The sequence below is a fragment of the Nicotiana tomentosiformis genome, chromosome 4 (genome assembly GCF_000390325.3).
Source record: "Nicotiana tomentosiformis chromosome 4, ASM39032v3, whole genome shotgun sequence".
NCBI lineage: Eukaryota > Viridiplantae > Streptophyta > Magnoliopsida > Solanales > Solanaceae > Nicotiana > Nicotiana tomentosiformis.
In genome coordinates this window covers 25129040-25151854 of record NC_090815.1, presented here as the reverse complement: position 1 = coordinate 25151854, position 22815 = coordinate 25129040, and the positions used below count along the sequence as shown (strand labels likewise).

The 22815-nt window shown below is 38.9% G+C and overlaps 1 protein-coding gene and 1 long non-coding RNA gene across 2 annotated transcripts; both read right to left on the bottom strand.

The window, feature by feature from the left end:
- Positions 1-13089: 13089 nt before the first annotated feature.
- On the bottom strand, positions 13090-18284 carry LOC138908914 (uncharacterized). The gene is made up of 2 exons (XR_011415324.1): positions 17191-18284; positions 13090-13261 (listed from the first exon to the last, which is right to left on the bottom strand). It is a non-coding gene; the product is annotated as an uncharacterized lncRNA (long non-coding RNA).
- A 1116-nt stretch (positions 18285-19400) lies between these two features.
- LOC104095952 (protein PELPK1-like) lies at positions 19401-22082 on the bottom strand. Its single transcript, XM_070200580.1, has 3 exons — positions 21732-22082; positions 21502-21641; positions 19401-19704 (listed from the first exon to the last, which is right to left on the bottom strand). Exons 1-3 carry the CDS (start codon positions 22080-22082, stop codon positions 19401-19403), a joined length of 795 nt encoding a protein of 264 aa, XP_070056681.1.
- Positions 22083-22815: the final 733 nt, after the last annotated feature.

Genomic DNA, 22815 nt, shown 5'->3' with positions numbered 1-22815 from the left:
TGATATCACTGGGCATTTTGAACTCAAACAGTACATGGTACAGCTGATTCAGTCCACAGGACAATATGTGGGTCTATCTCATGAGGACCCGCAGAGGCATATTCAGAACTTCTTGGAAATCACGGACACTTACAATTATCCGAACGTCTCCAAGGACTATGTCAGGCTGACACTATTCCCTTTTTCACTGTTGGGGGAAGCTAAAGAATGGTTGCAAAAGGAGCCCGCGAACTCTATCCACACTTGGGATGATCTAGCAAGGAAATTCCTGATCAAGTTTTTCCCAACTAAGAAGACAAAGTCGTTGAGGAGCCAAATTCTTGGGTTCCAACAACGGGATGGCGAGACACTTCGTCAAGCTTGGGAAAGATACAAGAAGCTACTCAGAGACTGCCCGCATCATTGTCAAACTGATGAGGTATTGGGTCACACTTTTGTTGATGGGTTAGATGAAGCATCAAAGATGAATCTTGACTCAGCTTGTGGGGGTAGTTGCATGGCAAGACCGTATAGTGAAATACAACTCTTGCTAAATAATTTCACTGCTAATGACCATAATTGGCAAGGAGAGGGGGATTCACGAAGGGGAATTAAACAGAAGGCCGCCGGTTTGATTGAGCTTGATGACTTTTCCGCCATGAGAGCCGATATAGCAAAATTGGCAAATCAGATGAATAGAATGACAACACAACAAATGCAACATGTACAGCAGATGTCTATTTGTTGCGAACTATGCGGAGACAGTCATATGATTGACATGTGCCCCACGAATCCTGAATCTATATACTATGTGGGGCAACAAAACAGAGGTCCTATGAATCAACATGCGCAATATGGGAACACTTACAACCCAAACTGGAGGAATCATCCTAACTTCTCATGGGGCGGAAGTCAACAGAATCAGTATAGGCCTCAAGGGAATTTTACTCAACCTCAGAAGCCACCCCAACAAATGGAAGAAAGTACGAATGACTTGCTGAAAAAGTTGTTACTAGACAATCAACAGCTCAGGACCGATTTCAGAAATCTTGAGAGGCAAATGGGGCAGTTAGCAGCAAACCAAAATACTAGACCTACAGGCTCACTTCCCAGTGATACAGAGAAGAACCCTCAAATTAATGCAGTTACACTTAGAAACGGGAGGGAACTAGAGGAAGTGCCAAGGAAGATAAAAGAAAAACCTATACCTGGGGGGGAGTTGACACCTAAGGCAACACAAGAGTCAAAGGAAGATGATGCAAGTTCAGAGCGAATGGAGGTTACAAGGCCACCACCACCTTTCCCCCAAAGATTGCAGAAAAGGAATGACGATCGCATGTTCAACAAATTTCTCTCCATGTTGAGTCAGGTTCAATTAAATATTCCATTAGTGGATGTACTTCGTGAAATTCCAAAGTACGCTAAGTACATAAAAGACATAGTGGCTCATAAGAGGAAATTGACTGAGTTCGAGATGGTTGCACTTACTGAGGAGTGCACATCAAGGGTCCAAAACAAGCTTCCCCAAAAGCTTAAGGACCCTGGCAGCTTCACCATTCCAGTACAAATCGGTAATATTAACGTGGGACGTGCTCTGTGTGATTTGGGTGCAAGCATAAATCTGATGCCATTATCCTTGTTTAAGCAATTAGGTCTGGGAGCTCCGAGACCAACCACCGTGATGTTGCAATTAGCTGATAGGTCCATAGCCTACCCCGAAGGAGTGATTGAAGATGTGCTGCTACAAATTGGAAAATTCATCTTCCCAGCTGACTTCATTATTCTAGACTTCGAGGCTGATGAACAAGTTCCAATCATATTGGGACGACCTCTCTTGGCTACTGGCGATGCAATAATTAAAGTGAGAGAAGGGAAAATGATTATGAGAGTGGACAACGAGGAGGCAGTCTTCAATGTCTACAAAGCAATCCAACTCCCCCGCCACTATGAGGAGCTCTCTATGATATCTGTGGTGGAGGTGGATGAGAAACTTCTTGACACGAGTGTATATCTAGGCGACTGTTTAGAAAAAGCAATCATGATGTTTGATAGCTTGGAGATGGATGATGAGGTTGAGGAGATGAAGGGAATCCTAGATACATCATGTGGTTACATGCAAGGAATAATCCCGTTTGAGCCCCTGAATAGGCCAAGTGGCCCCCCACCAAAGCCGTCAATTGAAAAAGCTCCAAATTTGGAACTTAAACCCCTACCCCCTCACCTTCAATATGCTTATTTGGGAAGTTCTGACACTTTACCTGTTATTATTTCTGCTCACTTGTCTAAATTACAGGAAGAAAAGCTATTAAGGGTGCTACGTGAGCACAAGCGAGCAATTGGGTGGACAATGTCTGACATTAAAGGCATTAGTCCAGCTTTCTGCATGCACAAAATCCTCATGGAGGATGGACACAAGCCAAGTGTAGAACACCAACGCCGACTAAATCCAATCATGAAAGAAGTGGTAAGGAAAGAAGTGATTAAGTGGCTTGATGCAGGTATTGTATTTCCAATCTCTGATAGTAAATGGGTAAGCCCCGTTCAATGTGTGCCGAAGAAAGGGGGGATAACCATAGTAGTTAATGAAAATAATGACTTAATTCCTACAAGAACTGTAACTGGATGGAGAATTTGCATAGATTACAGAAAACTGAACAATGCCACCCGGAAAGACCACTTTCCCCTTCCTTTTATTGACCAAATGCTTGATAGATTAGCTGGCCAGGAATACTACTGTTTCCTGGACGGTTATTCGGGGTATAATCAGATTGCTATAGCCCCAGAAGACCAAGAGAAAACTACATTTACATGTCCTTATGGCACGTATGCGTTCAAGAGAATGCCCTTCGGTCTTTGTAATGCACCTGCGACTTTTCAAAGGTGTATGATGGCTATTTTCACTGACATGGTTGAAAGATATGTAAAAGTATTCATGGACGATTTTTCTGTGTTTGGATGTTCTTTTGATAGTTGTTTGATGAACCTTGATAAAGTGCTAGCTAGGTGTGAAGAGACGAACTTGGTGCTAAACTGGGAAAAGTGCCATTTCATGGTACGTGAAGGTATAGTTTTGGGGCACAAGGTTTCAAAAGATGGTCTACAGGTGGATAAAGCAAAGGTGGAGACGATCGAAAAATTGCCCCCGCCGACATCCATCAAAGGCATTCGCAGTTTCTTGGGTCATGCAGGTTTTTATCGTCGTTTCATTAAAGATTTTTCGAAAATTTCTTCCCCTTTGTGCAGGCTTCTAGAGAAAGACGTTACCTTCAAGTTTGATAATGCATGTCTGAAAGCATTTGAGGAGCTGAAGGGAAGATTGGTGACTGCACCAATTATCATTGGCCCCGATTGGGCACAACCATTTGAGTTGATGTGCGATGCAAGTGACATAGCAATTGGAGCGGTGTTGGGGCAAAGGAGGGATAAAATCTTTCACTCCATTTATTATGCAAGCAAAACTATGAATCCAGCTCAGATGAATTATACAGTGACTGAAAAGGAGTTGCTTGCAGTGGTGTGGGCGTTTGACAAGTTCAGATCCTATCTAGTAGGAACCAAAGTCATCGTCTACACAGATCATTCAGCTATCAGATACCTATTTAAAAAGAAAGACGCCAAGCCGAGGCTGATTCGTTGGGTCCTCCTCTTGCAAGAATTTGACTTAGAGATCCGAGATCGAAAAGGGACAGAAAATCAAGTGGCCGATCATTTGTCCAGATTAGAGAGCCGGAACCATGTAGCTGAAGGAGGGTCAATTAAAGAAACATTTCCAGATGAGCAAATATTAGCAATCACCTCAGGTGAAGCCCCATGGTATGCAGATTATGTGAATTTTATCGCAAGTGGGGTAACGCCACTAGAATGGACAGCTGACAATAGAAGAAGATTCCTACATGATGTAAGGTTCTACGTGTGGGATGAGCCATTCCTATATAGGCAGTGTGCAGATCAGTTGGTGAGAAGGTGTGTTCCTGAGGAAGAGATGAAGGCTATACTACATGACTGCCATGCGTCACCATATGGAGGTCATCACGGCGGGGATAGAACCGCCCAAAAAGTGCTACAATCAGGTTTTTATTGGCCAAAATTGTTTAAGGATGCACATGCCTTCGTTAAAAATTGTGATAGATGCCAAAGAACTGGAACTATCACGAGGAAGCACGAGATGCCCTTGCAAAATATACTGGCGGTAGAACTTTTTGATGTTTGGGGGATTGATTTTATGGGACCATTCCCATATTCTAACGGACACAGATACATCTTGGTGGCGGTCGACTATGTTTCTAAGTGGGTAGAGGCCATAGCTCTTCCTACTAACGACGCAAAGGTTGTGGTAGGCTTTGTAAAGAAGCACATCTTCACACGTTTTGGGACCCCAAGAGTGTTGATAAGCGACGGGGGAACTCACTTTTGTAACAAACTGCTGAATAATATTCTTGCAAAATACGGAGTCAAGCACAAAGTTTCCACTGCCTATCATCCCCAAACGAGTGGTCAAGTAGAAGTTTCCAACAGAGAGGTCAAGCAGATTTTGGAAAAGACAGTAAGTATGAATAGAAAGGACTGGGCCGGGAAGCTGGATGACGCATTATGGGCATATCGCACTGCGTACAAGACCCCAATAGGCACTTCTCCGTACAGGTTGGTTTATGGGAAGGCCTGCCATCTGCCCGTCGAGCTTGAACACAAAGCATATTGGGCGATTAAAAAGCTAAATATGGAGATGGACTTGGCCGGTGAGAAGAGATTGCTACAACTCAACGAGCTTGATGAGTTTCGATTGCATGCGTATGAAAATGCCAAATTGTATAAAGAGAAGACCAAAAGATGGCATGATAAGCATATCCAACATCGTGAGTTTGAACCAGGTCAAGAAATTCTACTGTTTAATTCAAGGCTAAAGCTTTTTCCAGGAAAGCTTAAATCTCGATGGTCGGGTCCGTTTGAAGTGGTTAGTGTGAAACCTCATGGTGCGATAGAATTGTGTGATAAGGGGTCCAATACGACATTCTTGGTAAATGGCCAAAGAGTAAAACACTATTGGGGTGGTGACATTGCACGTCACAAGACCACCATGGATTTAGTGGAGGCATGAAGAACATGTTGCGTCGTGCCGCGACGTTAAATCAGGCGCTTCTTGGGAGGCCACCCAAGTTAGTTAGTTTATTTTTATTTTATTTTTAAATTTTTTCTTTCTTTCTTTTCGTAGGACATAGATCTTATTCAAAAAAAAAAAAAAATAAAACTAAAAAGTTCCCCAGATATGAGAAAACGAGGCGGATGCGTCGCGTCCCCCTCAGCAAAAAAAAAAAAAAAAAAAAAAAAATTTTTTTTGACGGGCCAATTGCTCAAGGCAGTGAAGTCTGCCTATCGCGCCTGTATCGCGTCCGAAAATTTTTGAAGGAAGACAAGGGGATGCGTCGCGTCAAAGCTCGCACGCACAGGTAAGTAATATATATTTTAACACATCTTAAGATAACCTATTCGAAAAAAACGTTTTTTGCGACGCATCCACTCGTCTCTTTTTGGCGACGCCTACGAACGCAGAACAGAATTCTCTCATCGAAATTGTAACGTATACAAACGCAATAAGCTCAAACGCGACAGGTACGCATCATCCTCTTCGTTCTTCCGTTGGCTTCTCTCCTAATTCGTCTCTCCTCCCTCCTTCAATGGTAGCAACAAGTAGGTTTTGCAATTTCAAGATTTTTAGGGCTGTCGTTCTTGGTAGTTGTAATGGTTGCGAGATGATAAACTATAATTCCCTTCATCTCGTCCAACTTTGGGAGGGTAGTTGCATTGCTCAACTGATAGAATGAACTAGGCACACTTGTTGCATACCACATGTTCGACGAATTGTCCCTGAGGAAAATTTAGGCGTCGGTGAAGTCTGAGTAACCGAGCAACATTGGTGTATGCTTGAGAATAAGTGTGGGGTCGAGTGAGGGGCTATGTGAAATTGAATTTTTGAAGAGAGTTATCACATACTTGCTGAAAGTCATGAGCTACAATTCCATGAAGAGTGAATGGCATGACTTTACGAATAAATTGAAGTCTGCAAGCTGTTGCAATTGCTTTCAAGCTGAACTTCGCTGTTTCATCTGCTAATTGTTGAATTCTTTGCATTGCAGGTACTTAGATTCGTAAAATGACAGCAGCGAGTAAACCATCCAAGCAACAAGACAAAGATGGTAACAAGCAACCGCCCAAAAAGCCTACCGGAAGGGCAGCGGGCGGTCCAAATCCACAGAAAAAAGGAAGCGGACGGAGAAGGAAATGGAACTGCTGCCTAGGCAGTTAAGTGATGATTCAGAGCAAGAGGAGGAGGAAACATTGGTCAGGAGGACAGTGAAGAAGGGTATTACACCAAGCAAAGGAATAGAGATACGAGAGCCTGTGACATACCAAAGAAAAGCTTCGAGAATGAGTGCTCCAACTGATAAAGGGAAGGAGAAGATTACTACAGAATCTGAATCCGATTCCGATTCGGACAATGACCACCTACAGGTCAACATGAGTGATGAAGACGAGGGTGAACCCATAGACCGAGTTGATTGGGAGAAATACTTTGTTAATGAGAAGGCATTCCGAGCCTATAAGAAGATACTGGTTTCAAAGAAGTATATTCCGGAAAAGCCGATAAACATCGGACCACTTAAGACAAAGTACTCAGAGTTTCTCAAGTCAATTCGAGAGGTGCAAAAATGGGGACCCATTCTGAAAGGTCATGGCAAAGCCAACCTCACCATTGTTAGAGAGCTCTACGCCAATTGGCGTCACGCAAGGGGAAACATTGTGCGAGTAAGAGGGGTAGATATTAATGTGTCAGCTGAAGCTCTGAATAACTTCTTAAGGGTGCCACACACACTCACAGACAGGTTTGACGCCATATGCAAAACACCAGATTATGCACACATTAAGTCTGTCCTATGCCCTACCAGGAAGGATGCAGAATGGAAGCATGGGAGTATGGAGTACCACTCTATAGCAAAGGAATTCATGAGTGCGTTAGCACGTGTGGCTCTAAATTTCATTTGTAACCGCCTGCTGCCATGCCAACATAAAACTGATGTCCCTCGTTACCGCGCACTCGTATTATATGCTTTATTAGAGGGGATACCACTCAACTTCGGAGCCATCATGCATGATCAAATGCAGCGAACCAGGATGAATTACAAGTGGAGGCTGTTCTTTGCTAATACCCTAACGGCTTTTTTAACAGAGAGGGGAGTACTATGGGACAAGGAGAATGACGACATTGAGGCTAAAGCTCCAGGACCATATGATGTCACTCATGTTCTAGAGCCGAACAAGGGAAGGTCTTCTAAGCTCACCATCCAACAATTATTTGAGCATATGCAAGCAGATATGCAAGAGAACAGGGCTGAGCTGATAGCGACTGTGTCGAGTTGAGTGCCACCAGGGATGAGTTGAGATAGACTCGTGCGGATCTAAGCCGAGTTCAGACCGAGCAGGCCACGATGATGAAGGAGATATCATTACTCCTCAGAGCTCTGGTTCAATGTGCAGGTACAGACATCTCCCAGCTGATTGCATCATCCACTGCCGGACCATCCACTCCTGTTCCTCCCATAGTCACCGAGGCTCCACTCAACAGGCCTATTGAGGTCGCTGTAACACCTGATACAGAATCCGCACCAGTTGTTGATGATAGGAATGCTATGGATGCAGATGCTCCTCCACAGACTGCGGATGAGCCCTCCACCTTGACTTGAGGGAGTTCTTCTCACCCTACTTTACCTTGTTTGTGTGCGTTGGGGACAACGCACAGTCCTAAGTGTGGGGTGGGGGTGATTTATGTTTGATGTATGGATGAATGTACTAATATATTCACTGGATTAATGGCATAAAATAGCAGTAAATTCATCTATATGGAGTAACTATCAGTTTATCTATCAGTTTATCATTATTCAAAAAAAAAGAAAAAATATATATATATATATATATATATATATATATATAGTATCTTTGTAGATAGTAATAATCCCCTGTGGTTTTTCTTTGTGCCTCGGTTCTTTTCCATGGGATGTAGTTTGAACCGGGTAATTTTGTTTTCTTTTTAGAGTAGAGTAGGAATGTAGGGAATAAAAGGAGGAAGAATGATGAACCTAGGTGACCTTGACTTGGTTGATACTGGCATATTTAAGCTTTTACATATGTAATATCTTCCCTTCTCACTCTGAAATTATTGATGATGCCTTGTTAAAACGGATAGCATGTTTTGTGGCGCCTATTTCTCATTTTCTTGACTTGTGTTCACTTTGCGCTTAATGCTTAATATCTCGTTGCTCCGTGAATACTTGCATTGTTTGAGAGTCGGAATGTGACCGTCCTTAGCGAGTCATGTGCCATGTGTGGTGAGGTTTTTGTGTAGTCCATGTAGTGTACTTGTGTCTAGAACTTGCCCGGTATGTGAGTTGAAGCGAAATTTTAGGTGATGCTCGGTTTGAAAAATGATTTTAGGCTTTCTTTGATCTTTTTGAGCTTATTGCTTATCACAAATAAAATCTATCCCTAGTTAAACCTTTTGAGCTTGTAGACCTTTTATTTGGTACCCACATTACAAGCCTACACCCTTTTTATTCTTAAGATGTGTTAAAATATATATTACTTACCTGTGCGTGCGAGCTTTGACGCGACGCATCCCCTTGTCTTCCTTCAAAAATTTTCGGACGCGATACGGGCGCGATAGGCAGACTTCACTACCTTGAGCAATTGGCCCGTCAAAATTTTTTTTTTTTTTTTTTTGCTGAGGGGGACGCGACGCATCCGCCTCGTTTTCTCATATCTGGGGAACTTTTTAGTTTTAATTTTATTTTTTTTTTTTTTGAATAAGATCTATGTCCTACGAAAAGAAAGAAAAAAAATTTAAAAATAAAATAAAAATAAACTAACTAACTTGGGTGGCCTCCCAAGAAGCCCCTGATTTAACGTCGCAGCACGACGCAACATGTTCTTCATGCCTCCACTAAATCCATTGTGGTCTTGTGACGTGCAATGTCACCACCCCAATAGTGTTTTACTCTTTGGCCATTTACCAAGAATGTCGTATTGGACCCCTTATCACACAATTCTATCGCACCATGAGGTTTCACACTAACCACTTCAAACGGACCCGACCATCGAGATTTAAGCTTTCCTGGAAAAAGCTTTAGCCTTGAATTAAACAGTAGAATTTCTTGACCTGGTTCAAACTCACGATGTTGGATATGCTTATCATGCCATCTTTTGGTCTTCTCTTTATACAATTTGGCATTTTCATACGCACCAGTCTTTATACAATCAGGCTCATAGTTAAACCTTTTGAGCCTGTAGACCTTTTATTTGGTACCCACATTACAAGCCTACACCCTTTTTATTCTTAATTGACATTGTTTTGATCCTTTTACCTCTTAAAGCACTTTAAGTGTTAGATGAGCGCTAAAAGAAGTAAGAAGGGACTAAGTGTGGGGTGACTTTTGAGTGGAACCAATGAAAGAAAGAAGGGTGCACTTATTTTGTAAAATAATACGCCACTAGCGAAAAAAAAAAAAAAAAAAAAAAGAAAGAAAAATATAGAGGAATAAATTGTTGTCTTATTCTTGCTAGTGGGTATGAATTAAAGTAGTGCTTAAAGAAAGAGGAAATATTGTTGGGGTGATATTATTTGTGAAATTGAAGTGGTGTTGAAGAATTTGCGCTTAAGTTATTTGATGATGTGTTAAAGTGCTTAGGAGGTTGAGTCACTATTCCTAAAATATATCCTACCCGTCCCTTAGCCCACATTACAACCATGAAAAAGTCCTAATTGATTTTAGATCGAGCGAGCTTACATTAGTAGAGATTTACATTAAGGGCAAGCCTATGGTACCAACTACATGCATGTGACTTCTTTTGTGAGAGTGAGCGATTTTCTTTGTGAGCATGAGATTCGAATGTGTGGATTGATTCTACTCTCTCTGCTTTTGTTGTGAGGGCACATGGTTTCACGAGGGATAGGTAACGTTATTAGACTTCTCTATGATGTTGGTTGTTCAAGCCATGAGTGCATAGTGACATTGAGTCGGTTTTTGAGGTTAGGATTGTTGTGAGCATGTTGTCTTTGTTCGAATACTTTTAAAGAATGGCTTAAGTAAAGGGAAGGGTATGTGATGCATAACCTAGAGCCTAATTGTTGCAAATAACCACGGTCAGAGGTGCAGTGTGCTTTGAATGATAAGAGCTTAATTTTGTTTCGTCTACTATAGGATGGTTTGTTCGAGGACGAACAAAGGTTTAAGTGTGGGGTAGTGATGTTTGGCATATTTCGATATGTGTTGATGTTACTTTACCCATGTTTTAACCACTTTTTGATGTTATTTAATCTTTAAAACACCCAACATGGTGTAATTATTGGTTTGATGACTAATTAAGTTATGTGTGACGATTTAAGGTGTTCGGAGTGCAAAATATGAAGAAAAGGTGGTTTAGCCAGAGGAAGAAGGGTTGGATGCGTCGCATCCAACCTAGGAAAACATCATCCTGCATGCAACCTTAGCAGTGAAGTTGGGCCATAGCGTCCACCATCGCGTGCAAAGCTGAGAAATAGAGGACAAGGTGGATGCGTCGCATCCACCTTCGCAGAAAAAAAAATTGAAATGGAGGACAAGGTGGATGCGTCGCATCCACCTTAGAATCAATCCCTGAAGCCGAATTGGACTAGGAATAGGAGAGCTTTGGCCCACGACTTTTGTACGCAATATATAAGCTAAAAACGCCTCTTTTAGGTTATCTAACATATTGGGAAGGGGGAAAAAAGCCACGAAAAAGCTGTGGAGGCCGGAATTCATCGAGTTTCATCTTTCTTCCACCAAACTTAGTAATTTTTATGTTTCTTTATATGATTTGTTGTTTGGCTACCATGTCTATGTGGAGCTAAACTTCACGTTCTAGGGTTGTGGTTCTTTCATGAATATTGTTATTCGGATATTGATTTTGACTTCTTGATTTATCATATTAGTTTATTTATTCAATCTTGCACTTAATTATTTAATTGCTTGATCACCAATTGAATATTATCTACGAATCTAGAATTGAACTCGAAAGTGGGAATTCTATATTGCATATAGGATTGAGTAGGGCAAGTTCTTGAACTCGGGCATCGGGGAACGGATTCGTGGTTAGGATAGACATATACCTAATTGCCTTGCGTGGTTGATTTACAGGAATTATACATGCGTTCTTGTTGATTCTAACTCCATAGACATATAGGCGTTAGGTTAGCTTGAATAGGCGAGTAAGAACTCGACAGATTCTTATGAGCAATATTAACCCTGTCAACCAATAAGCTAGATAAATTAGTCGGTCAATTCAATTGAAGAATACAATAGGATTGTTAGATAGCCCATAACCCTAGATCGTTTTCATTACATTGATATCATAAAAATCCGATCTTTCTCTGTTCAAAGTTTATTATTTATATTTTTTATTTAATTAGTTTAGAATCAAATATTTTTAGATTTAATTCTTGTTTAGATAATTAGGATAGTCTAATTTAGTTAATAGTTAATCATAAGTCCTCGTGGGTTCGACATCCGACTTTTAGTCACTTTATTACTTGACGACCGCGTATACTTGCGTGAGTGTGTTTGGTCGCAACAAGTTTTTGGCGCCGTTGCCGGGGACTTAGAAATTAGCTACGTGACTAAGTTAAGCTTTTATTAGATATTTGTTTTCAAGTTTTAATTTTCAGTTTGCCTGGTTTGTGTCAACGCAGGGTTTACTCTCGAATGCAGAGGAGTAGAAGTGCAAACAACCTCATTCCTCTTGATCCAGAAAAACTGTTTGTTAGTTCATCTTCTCAACAATAACCTCATTTAATTTAAAGCAAACTCTCCATGCATAATATCTATTACATAATTTATGTTGAACTTCCTAAAAGCTTAGGTCATAACATAACAAAGGTCTTCTAGTAGGTAATCCAGCAAGAATTCACGTTTCTTCCAAGTTTTTAACGTTGCAAGATGGCAAGTAACCAGTTTCAACGCCTGGTTTAATCTATAATATTTTATAGGTCATAATTGTCTGTTTAATCTATTTTATAGAAACAGGAGCAACTCCAGTACTAAATTAATGCTTATTATCTACATCAAGTAAAATCCTGTTTACTTTTCTCTGTACATGCTTAGTGGTTTTCTAGACTAGTCATTGAACCATTTTTACAGGACCACCGTAAATATGCCCCAGGACACTGGTAATATTGGCAAATGCTAAAACTCGTGGCCAAGAACTGCGGTCTGTCTATTGTTTAAGTACTGTTTGTTATGTCACATGCAATTCTGACACTGAATTCCGGGATTAGAAGTAACATGCAATTATTTGACAATTTCTGACACTGAAAACGAAAAATAGCTTTCATTTATTTTCTAAACCTTGCTTCAGATTATAGTCCATTCCTGATATTCTTTTTGCTTCATGTCTCTCCTTTCAGATGGAGGTAGATATGTAACTACTTAATCTTGCTTTTCTTATGCTGAAAATTCTATGCTTCCTTCTACTTCTTCATAAATCAAACTGCTCGATCGATTCTACTGTTATCTGCTCCTAATTTTAGTCTTGTGTTCCTCTGCGTCACCAGAGATAAATTAGGCTTATAATCTGACATTTTTTGCAGTGTCTCGAGATGTAAGAAAAAGTAATAAGAGTCTAAGCTCAGCTAAGAGCAATTTTCCAGGATAGTCTTTAACTGGATATGAACACTATGTATTTATCCTCTAGAATTTAGACTAAGCTTCAGCTTCATACCTAGAGGAATTATGCACAATTTTCTTATGTTCTTGAGCAGTCTCGAATATGAAACATGAATCAAAAACTAAGATTATTTTGCCTAGAATGAGAAGGAACCAATGACAAACTTTTGGAACAGATTTTAAATTTGCAACGATAATATGGATACATAAGAGAATGTTCTGATGATTGTTGCATGATAAAAGTTATTTGTCAAATATTGAGTTTGCTAGAACTCTAGGAATTGCAATTATAGTCATTCTATAAGCATTGCAAGTTTCTTTAAATACAAAATAATTGTATATGAATGCCATTAGAAACACAAATACAGTAGTGAACTGATGATAGAACAATCACATAAATATTTCTTCCAACAGAAGCTGCAACTGATGACAGAATATCACATAAGTAATCTTTCCAAAAGGAAAGCTTGAAATATCTCTAGTACAACAAAATTTAACAAAAAGAAAAAACATGATCACATGACACAAGGGAAGTCTAACATTCAAAATTGCTGCTTCCATTAAAAGAGGATGTCATTCGCATCAAACTCAAGGCTTTTTAGGCACCTGAGGGATTTCTGGCTTTGGCAAAGTTGGAAATTCAAGGTTAGGTATGGCAGGAAGCTCGAGTTTTGGCAACGCTGGCAGCTCAGGCTTTGGAAATGTTGGCAACTCCGGCTTTGGGATTTCAGGAAATTGTGGCTTTGGCAGAGTTGGCAACTCAGGTTTTGGAATTTCAGGGAATTCAGGCTTAGGCAAAGTTGGGATTTCCGGGAGATGTGGCAATTCAGGCTTAGGAATCTCGGGCATAGTTACTTCAAGAAGATGGCGCGCTTCCGCTTGAATTACATAGCTACTTGTTAACGACAAAGTGACAAGTAATACAAAGAAAAAAGACTGGTTGTGGCGATAAGCCATTGTTGAATGCGATAAATGCTTGAAGACTATAGTATTTTATGCTTTTAACGATTATGCCTTAGACTTTACATTGAACAAGTTTATATAGACATGGGATGTGGAAAATAGGAAGGAGAATTGAGCTTTAGTTGTGGTTGGTAGGAAAAATTGTCTGTTAGTTCATCTTCTCAACAATAACCTCCTAATTTAATTTAAAGCAAACTCTCCATGTATAATGTCTATTACATACTTTATGTTGATCTTCCTACAGGATTCATCATAATATAACAAAGGTCTTTGTAACACCACAGAGTCCCATACCGGCAAAACACAAGAGAGATGGTGGGTATATAAGTTAAGAAGCCTTAGACCCTAATGACACGTTTTAAACCCGTGAGGGCCTAGGCCCATAGCGGACAATATATATCACTAGCGGACTGCGCTGTTATAGTCTTGTAGTAGGTAATCCAAAAAGAATTCACCTTTCTTCAAACTTCTTAACACTTCAAGATGGCAAGTAATTGGTTTCAACTCCTTGTTTAATCCATAATATTGTATAGGTTATAATTGTATGTTTAATCTAGTTATTTGAAACATGAGCAACTCCATTACAAAATTAATGCTTATCTACATCAAGTAAAATCCTGTTTACTCTCCTTCCGGATACTGAAGAAGTAAAGAAAAAAGATACAAATCCATTAGCATCTATATACATGCTTAGTGGTTTTCTAGACTAGCCATTGAACCATTTTTACAGGAGCACATAAATATGCCCCAGGACACTGGTGATATTGGCAAATGCTAAAACTCGGGGCCAAGTACTGCTGTCAGTTTATTGTTTAAGTACTGTAAGTTATGTCACAAGATCCTCACTAAATTCTAGGATTAGAAGTAACATGCAATTATTTGAAAATTTCTGACGCTGAAGACGAAAATATAGTAGTTTTCTTTTATTTTCTAAACCTTGCTTCAGAATGTAGTCCATTCCTGATGTTCTTCTTTTGTTTCATATCTCTCCTTTCAGACGGAGGTAGATATTCATAAAGAAAACTGCTCAGTTTTACTGTTATCTGCTGATGATTTATTAGTCCTGTTTTTCATCTGCTTCAATACTATTGTTACTTTAACCGTGAATTTCTCCAGAGCTAAATTAGGCTTTATATACTGACAGTTCTTGCAATGTCCCACAATGTAGTAAAAAGTAAAAGAGTCTGAGCGCAGCTAAGAGCGATATCCCAGGATAGTCTTGAACTGGATATAATTAAACACTTTGAATTTATCCTTTAGAATCTAGACTCAACTTCAACTTCATACCTAAGAGGAATTATATATGCTAGTTCCATGTGATGCACAATTTTAAGTTCTTGAGCAGTCTTGAATAGGAAATATGAATCGAAAACCAAGATTATTTTGCCTAGCATAAGAAGAAACCAACAACATAAGCTTTTGGCACAGATTTAAAATTTGCAGTGACTTATGGATATTGATAAGAGTGTTCTGATGATTGTTGTATGAAAAAACTATTCTCAAATGTTGAGTTTTGAATATTCTAGGAATGCAGTAGTGAACTGAAGATAGAACAATCACATAAATATTTCTTCCAACAGAAGCTGTACGCCACTGATAACAGAATATCACATAAATAATCCTTCCAAAAGGACAAAGCAACAAATGACTGTATTACAACAAAATTAACCATAAAACAGAAAATGTGTGATCGCATGAGACGAGAAGTGTAACATTCAAGAACACTGCTCGGTCAGGCAAAGAGGATGTCATTCCTCAAAACTCAAGGCTTCTTTGGCACTTGTGGGATTTCAGGCTTTGGCAAAGTTGGTAGCTCAGGCTTAGGAATGGCAGGGATCTCGAGTTTTGGCATCGTTGGAAGCTCAGGCTTTGGCAATGTTGGAAGATCCGGCTTTGGGAGTTCCGGCAATTGGGGCTTTGTCAGAGTTGGCAGCTCGGGTTTTGGAATTTGAGGGAATTCAGGCTTAGGGAAAGCTGGGATTTCCGGGAGATGTGGCAATTCAGGCTTAGGAAGCTCAGGGAAGGTTGTTTCAAGAAGATGACGCGCCTCTGCTTGAATTTTATAGCTACTTGTTAACGACAAAGTGACAAGTAATAACAAGAAAAAAGATTGGTTCTGGTGATAAGCCATTGTTAAAGGTGATGAATGCTTGAAGACTAGTATTTTATGCTTTCAATGACTATGCCTTAGGCTTTACTTTGAACAAGCTAAGTTTATATAGACATGGCATGTGGAAAATAGGAAGGAAAATTGAGCTATGGTTGTGGTTGGTAGGAAAAAATGTCTGTTAGTTCATCTTCTCAACAATAACCTCCTAATTTAATTTAAAGCAAACTCTCCATGCTAATATCTATTACATATTTTATGTTGAACTTCCTACAAGCTAAGGTTATAACATAACAAAGATCTTCTAGTAGGTAATCTAATGAGAACTCGCTTTTCTTTAACTTTGTAACACTTCAATATGGCAAGTAAATGGTTTTCCAATGTATACTCCTTGCTTATTAATCCATAATGTGTATAGGTGACTGTATGTTTAATCTAGTTAAAGAAACATGAGCAACTCCATTACTAAATTAATGCTTATTTACATCAAGTAAGAAACTTTTTACTCCATTAAATATTGTTATTTATGTAGCAAGGTCCTCTTTAAACTCCAGGATTAGAAGCAACATGCAATTATTTGGCGATTTCTGAACCTTACTTCAAAATGTAGTTCATTCTTTATCTTCTTCTTTTTTTCATGTCTCTCCTTTCAGATGGAAGTAGATAAGTTACTACTTAGTCTTGCTTTTCTTATGCTGAAAATTCTATGCTTATTTCTACTTCTGCATAAATTAAACTGCGCAATTTTACTGGTATGTGCTGATGATTTTATTCTTTTGCCACTCTGCCTCACAATTGTCACTTCAATCTTCAATTAATGTGGAGCTAAATTACGGTTATAATCCAACATGTCATGAAGTGTCCCGAGATGTAAGAAATCGTAGAAGAGTCTCACCTCAGCTAAGAGTAACATCCCAGATCTTGAACTGTATGTAAAGGCTATGTATCTAATTATCCTTTGGAATTTCGACTCGAACTTCAACTTCATATATACCTAGGAGGAATTATGTTAGTTCCATGTAATGCGCAATGTCATGTTCTTGAGCAGCCTTAAATAGGAAACATCAATCAAAAACCAAGACTGTTTTGCTAACATAAGTTGGAACCAACGACAAACTTTTGGCATAGATTTTAAATTTTCAGACGAAAGGTCATTCTAGGACCATTGTAAGTTTCTTTTTATGAAAATAATTGTATGTTGTAATGTCATTGAAAACACAAATACAGTAGTGAACTGATAATAGAACTATTACATAAATATTTCTTCCAACATAAGATACAGCTGATGAAGGAATATCACATGAAGAATCCTTCCAAAAGGAAATCTGCAAATGACTCTTGTACAACACAATTACCACAAAAAAGGAGGAAAAGAACATGATCACATGACACAAGGTAAGCGTAGCATTCAACAATGCTGCTTCCATGAGGAAAAGAGGATGCCATTTGCCTCAAACTCAAGGCTTCTTTGGCACTTGTGGGATTTCTGGCTTTAGCAAAGTTGGAAGCTCAGGCTTAGGAATGGATGGTATCTCGAGTTTTGGCAACATTGGCAGTTCAGGCTTTGGCATTGTTGGCAGCTCTGGCTTTGGGAATTCAGGCAATTTAGGCTTTGGCACAGTTGGCAGCTCGGATTTTGGAATTTCAGGGAATTCCGGCTTAGGCAAAGTTGGGATTTCCGGAAGACGTGGCAGTTCAGGCTTGGGAAGCTCCGGGATAGTTACTTCAAGAAGATGACGTGCTTCTGCTTGAATTATGTAGCTGCTTGTTAGCGACAAAATGGCAAGTAATAACAAGAAAAAAGATGGATTGTGGTGATAAGCCATTTTTGAAGGTGATGAATATTGCTTGAAGATTTGTATTTATGCTTTGATTGACAATGCATTAGGCTACTTTGATCAAGTTTATATAGATATAGCATGTGGAGAATAGGAAGGAGATTTAAGTGTTGGTTGTGGTTGGTAGGAATAATTATCTGTTAGTTCATCTTCTCGACAAAACAACCTACTTAAGGGCAGTCCGGTGCATAAGGCATCTCGCGTTCACGTAAGGTTCAGGGAAGAGCCGTAGCCAAAGGGTGTGATGTAGACAGCCTACCTTAAGGCAAAGCATTAGTGTCTGCTTCCACGGCTCAAACCCGTGACCTATAGGTCAAACGGAGACAACTTCACCGTTGCTCCAATTCTCCCCTTCAACAAAACAACCTGCCAATTTGATTTAATTAACACAGACTCTCCATGTATAAAATCTGTTACATATTTTATGTTGATCTTTCTACAAGATTCATCATAATATAACAAAGGTCTTGTAGTAGGTAACCTAATGAGAATTCACCTTTCTTTAAGTTTGTAACACTTCAAGATTGCATGTAATCGGTTTCAACTCCTGTTTTAATCCATAATATTGTATAGGTGATTGTATGCTTAATCTAGTTATAGAAACATGAGCAACTCCAGTACTAATTTAATCCTTATTTGCATCAAGTAAAATCGTCTTCCTCTCCTGGATTCTCTAGTAAAAAACCTTTTTTAAACTGAAACTATGTGTCTTTCTATACAGGATTAGTGGTTTTCTAGACTAGTCATTGAATTATTTTTGTGAAAACTCCATACTTAAGCCCCAGAAAAGTAGTAACTGGTAACATATGCAATTCGTAAAACTCGAAGCTAAGAACAGCAAGCAGCCTAATGCTGAAGTGCTGTTAAGTCATTTCACAAGATCCTCTTTAAACTCCAGGATTAGAATCAACATGCAATTATTTGACGATTTTGACGCTTAACCAGAAAATCTAGCTCATTTATTTTCTACACTAAGCCTCAGAATTTAGTCTATTCCTGATATTCAGTGTATGTGCATGTAGAGATGCACTTGTTGCTTTTTTTCCAAAATGAATGCTATATTGAGTTTGAGAACAAAGCCTTATAGTCTGGTAGTATCTGTGAAAATCTCACACGCAATAGGTATAGGTTCGATTCTCATCACTCTCTTCTCTTCCCATTCCACAGTTCCCTTCTGTTATGGAAAAACTTTATAAAAACATGTTGAGTTTGAGATAATCAGATATTCTTTTGCAAATAATGAGATCTTCCAGAATGGCAAGATAATGTGACAAGAAACTTGTATTCAATTCCATTCATGTAAGCAAGTCTGTAATGAAATTGATATATTCCATTAGGCATTAGATAAAATCTCTGCGGCGTAACAGTGAATCACTCATAAGTTCATTTGCTGCACCTCACCCAAGAAACGATAACAAGATTTCTGTACATAGTTCGGGATGCATCAGCTCATGAAATATCACATTCACCAGTATTAGGAGGTTATGTGAACTATAAATGTAAGATCACCAAAGAAAGAGGGGAAGTATGAAATAAGAGAAGCACCAAAATAAAATCACCATAGGTAAATCTCAAATATTGTAGGCGTAATGCCACTGGAAACAAATACAGTAGCGAACTAATTACACAAAAATCACATAAATATTTCTTCCTAGAGGAAACTGACACTGATGACAAAAAGAAATCACATAATTAATTGTTCCAACGGGAAGCTGCAAGAGAAGTGTAACATTCAAGAATAATACTGCTTCACATGAGGCAAAGAGGACGTCATTCACCTCAAAATCAAGGCTTATGAGGCACTTGAGGGATTTCTGGCTTTGGCAAAGTTGGTAGCTCAGGCTTAGGAATTGCAGGGATCTCGAGTTTTGGCATCGTTGGCAGTTCAGGCTTTGGCATTGTTGGAAGCTCCAGTTTTGGGATTTCTGGTAATTCAGGTTTTGGTAGAGTTGGCAGCTCGGGTTTTGGAATTTCAGGGAATTGGGGCTTAGGGAAAGCTGAAATTTCCGGCAAATGTGGCAATTCAGGCTTAGGAAGCTCAGGCAGAGTTACTTCAAGAAGATGGCGCGCTTCTGCTTGGATTGTGTAGCTGCTTGTTAAAGACAAAGTGACAAGTAATAACAAGAAAAAAGATTGGTTGTGGTGATAAGCCATTGTTGAATGTGATAAATACTTGAAGACTAGCTAGTATGTTATGCTTTGATTGACTGTGTTTTAGGCTTCATTTTGAACAAGTTTATATAGATATATGGGTTGTGAAAAATATGAAGAAAATTGAGCTTTGGTTGTGGTCGGTAGGAAAAATTGCCTGTTAGTTCATCTTCTCAACAATAACATAATTAGTTTAATTTAAAGGAAACTCTCCATGCATTATGCATAACATCTACTATTACATAACAAAGGTCTTCCAGTAGGTAATCCAATGAGAATTTACCTTTCTTTAAGTTTTTAACACTTCAAGAGGGCGAGTAATCGTTTCAATCCTAGTTTAATCTATAATATTATATAAGTTATTGTATGTGTAATCTAGTTAAAGAAAAAAAGAGCAACTCCATTACTAAATTAATGCTTGTTTACATTTAAAACAAAAGTTCCTTTTTACTCTCCTTCCAGATTCTCAACTAAAAAGGAAGAAGATACAAATTCTTTTGCCTCTCTGTACATGCTTAGTGGTTTTCTTTACTAGTCATTGAGCTATTTTTTATGAAACCTCCATATATATGCCCCAGGACAGTGGATAATGTAGGCAATTCATAAAACTCGGGGCTAAGAACCGCAGACAGCCTATTGTTGACAGAGGCGGATGTAGCCTTTTGGCTATGGGTTCATCCAAACTCAGAACTTTTAACATATATATCTATGCAAAAAAGCTACTAAAATCTCAATAAATTTTAAATATGAACTCATCATTTTAACAGTATTGAGTTCAATGCAAGGTTGAATCCATTAAGTTTAAATCCTGGATCCGCTTTTGATTGTTAAAGTGTTGTTGGTTATGTAACAAGATCCTCTTTAAACTCCAGGTGTAGAATCAACAAGCAATTAATTGACGATTACAGATACTGAAAACGAAAATCTAGCTTTTGTCTATTTTCTACCGTCTACACTATGCTTCAGTATTTAGATATCAATTCCTGATATTCTTTGTGTGCGTGTATTGATGCACTCACAGCTTTCTCCCCAAAATGAATGTCATATTGAGATTTAGAACTAAGGCTTAAAGTCTAGTGATATCAGTGAAAATCTCACACATAATAGGTGTGGATTTGATTCCCGTTACTCTGTCCCCCCTTCCCCTTCCACAGTCCTCCTCTGTAATGGAAAATATTTAAAGAAAATGTTGATTTTGAGATAATCAAATCTTTTGCAAACAAAAAGACCTTGCAAGAATGGCAAGATAATGTGACAAGATCCTTGAAATCTTATCTTGTATTCTTGAAGGACAGTGAGACACTACTATTTAACTTGAATTCAATTCCATTTATGTAACCAAGTCGAGGATGAAATTGATAATATTCCATTAGATCAAATCTCCACAACGTAACAGTGGATTGCTTGTAAGTTCATTGCTTGGGATGCATCAGCTCATGGAATGTATCGCAATTCAGACGCGGACTCAGGATTTGAAGGTCGCGGGTGTACTTTTGGATTCGACCAAAATCTATTTTGTATATATGGTGTCACTACTAATATCACTATTTTCTAAAGCTATATATATGTATATATGAAATTTTTGCCGGTGAGCCCTCTCGGTATAGCATAGGTCTGCCTCTGCATCGCATTCACCAGTCTTAGGAGATTATGTTAACTACAAATTTAGATCTATTCATCACCAAAGAGAAAGAGTGGAAAAGTATGAAATTAAGAAAAAACAATATAAAATCACCATAGGTAAAATCTCAAATATTGTAGGCGTAATGCCACTGAAAACAAACTAATAACACAACAATCACATAAATATTTCTTCCTAGAGGAAGCTGAAACTGATGACAGAAAAATCACATAATTAATTGTTCCAACGGGAGGCTGCAAGAGAAGTGTAACATTCAAGAATAACACTCCTTCAGTGAGGCAAAGAGGACGTCATTCGCCTCAAAATCAAGGCTTATGAGGCACTTGCGGGATTTCAGGCTTTGGCAAAGTTGGTAGCTCAGGCTTAGGAATGGCAGGGATCTCGAGTTTTGGCATCGTTGGCAGTTCAGGCTTTGGCATTGTTGGAAGCTCCGGTTTTGGGATTTCTGGAAATTCAGGTTTTGGCAGAGTTGGCAGCACAGGTTTTGGAATTTCAGGGAATTCAGGCTTAGGCAAAGCTGGGATTTCCGGCAAATGTGGCAATTCAGGCTTAGGAAGCTCAGGCAGAGTTACTTCAAGAAGATGGCGCGCTTCTGCTTGGATTGTGTAGCTGCTTGTTAAAGACAAAGTGACAAGTAATAACAAGAAAAAAGATTGGTTGTGGTGATAAGCCATTGTTGAATGTGATAAATACTTGAAGACTAGCTAGTATGTTATGCTTTGATTGACTGTGTTTTAGGCTTCATTTTGAACAAGTTTATAAAGTCATATGGGTTGTGAAAAATAGGAAGAAAAATTGAGCTTTGGTTGTGGTTGGTAGGAAAAATTGTCTGTTAGTTCATCTTCTCAACAATAACCTCCTAATCTAATTTAAAGCAAACTTTCCATGTATAACTCTATTACATATTTTATGTTGGTATTGCTACATGGTCTTTTAGTTGGCAATCTAAAGAGATCTCATTTCTTTAAATTTGTGGCAATTCAAAGAAGCAGGTAACCAGTTTCCAGATAATGTAAATACTCCACAAACTGTAAGATTTTGTGGTTTAACCGAAAGTGCAGTAGTCAATCTGACTATAGTGCTTCATCGCTTTTAGCATTTTGCACGAAACAAACATCCTTAATAAATCAATAAAAAAGTAAGTGTCTTAGCCTTCCACCTCCTCTATCGTGATAATTTAGCTCGTCACAACCCAAGTTCATGGCACATATTATTCACTTTGGCCCAACAGACCTAAGATTTGTCCCCGGGTTATGCAATCATTGTGCCTAAAAGCGTGTGTACCATGTGAACTTATGTTATGTCTTCTATAGTAATTCGCTCTTCTCTCCCTTTTTGAAGTGAGATTTACATAAAGTGTTATATGCATCCTTTCTTCGGAAGCTTGTTACCTCGAAGTTGCTGGTC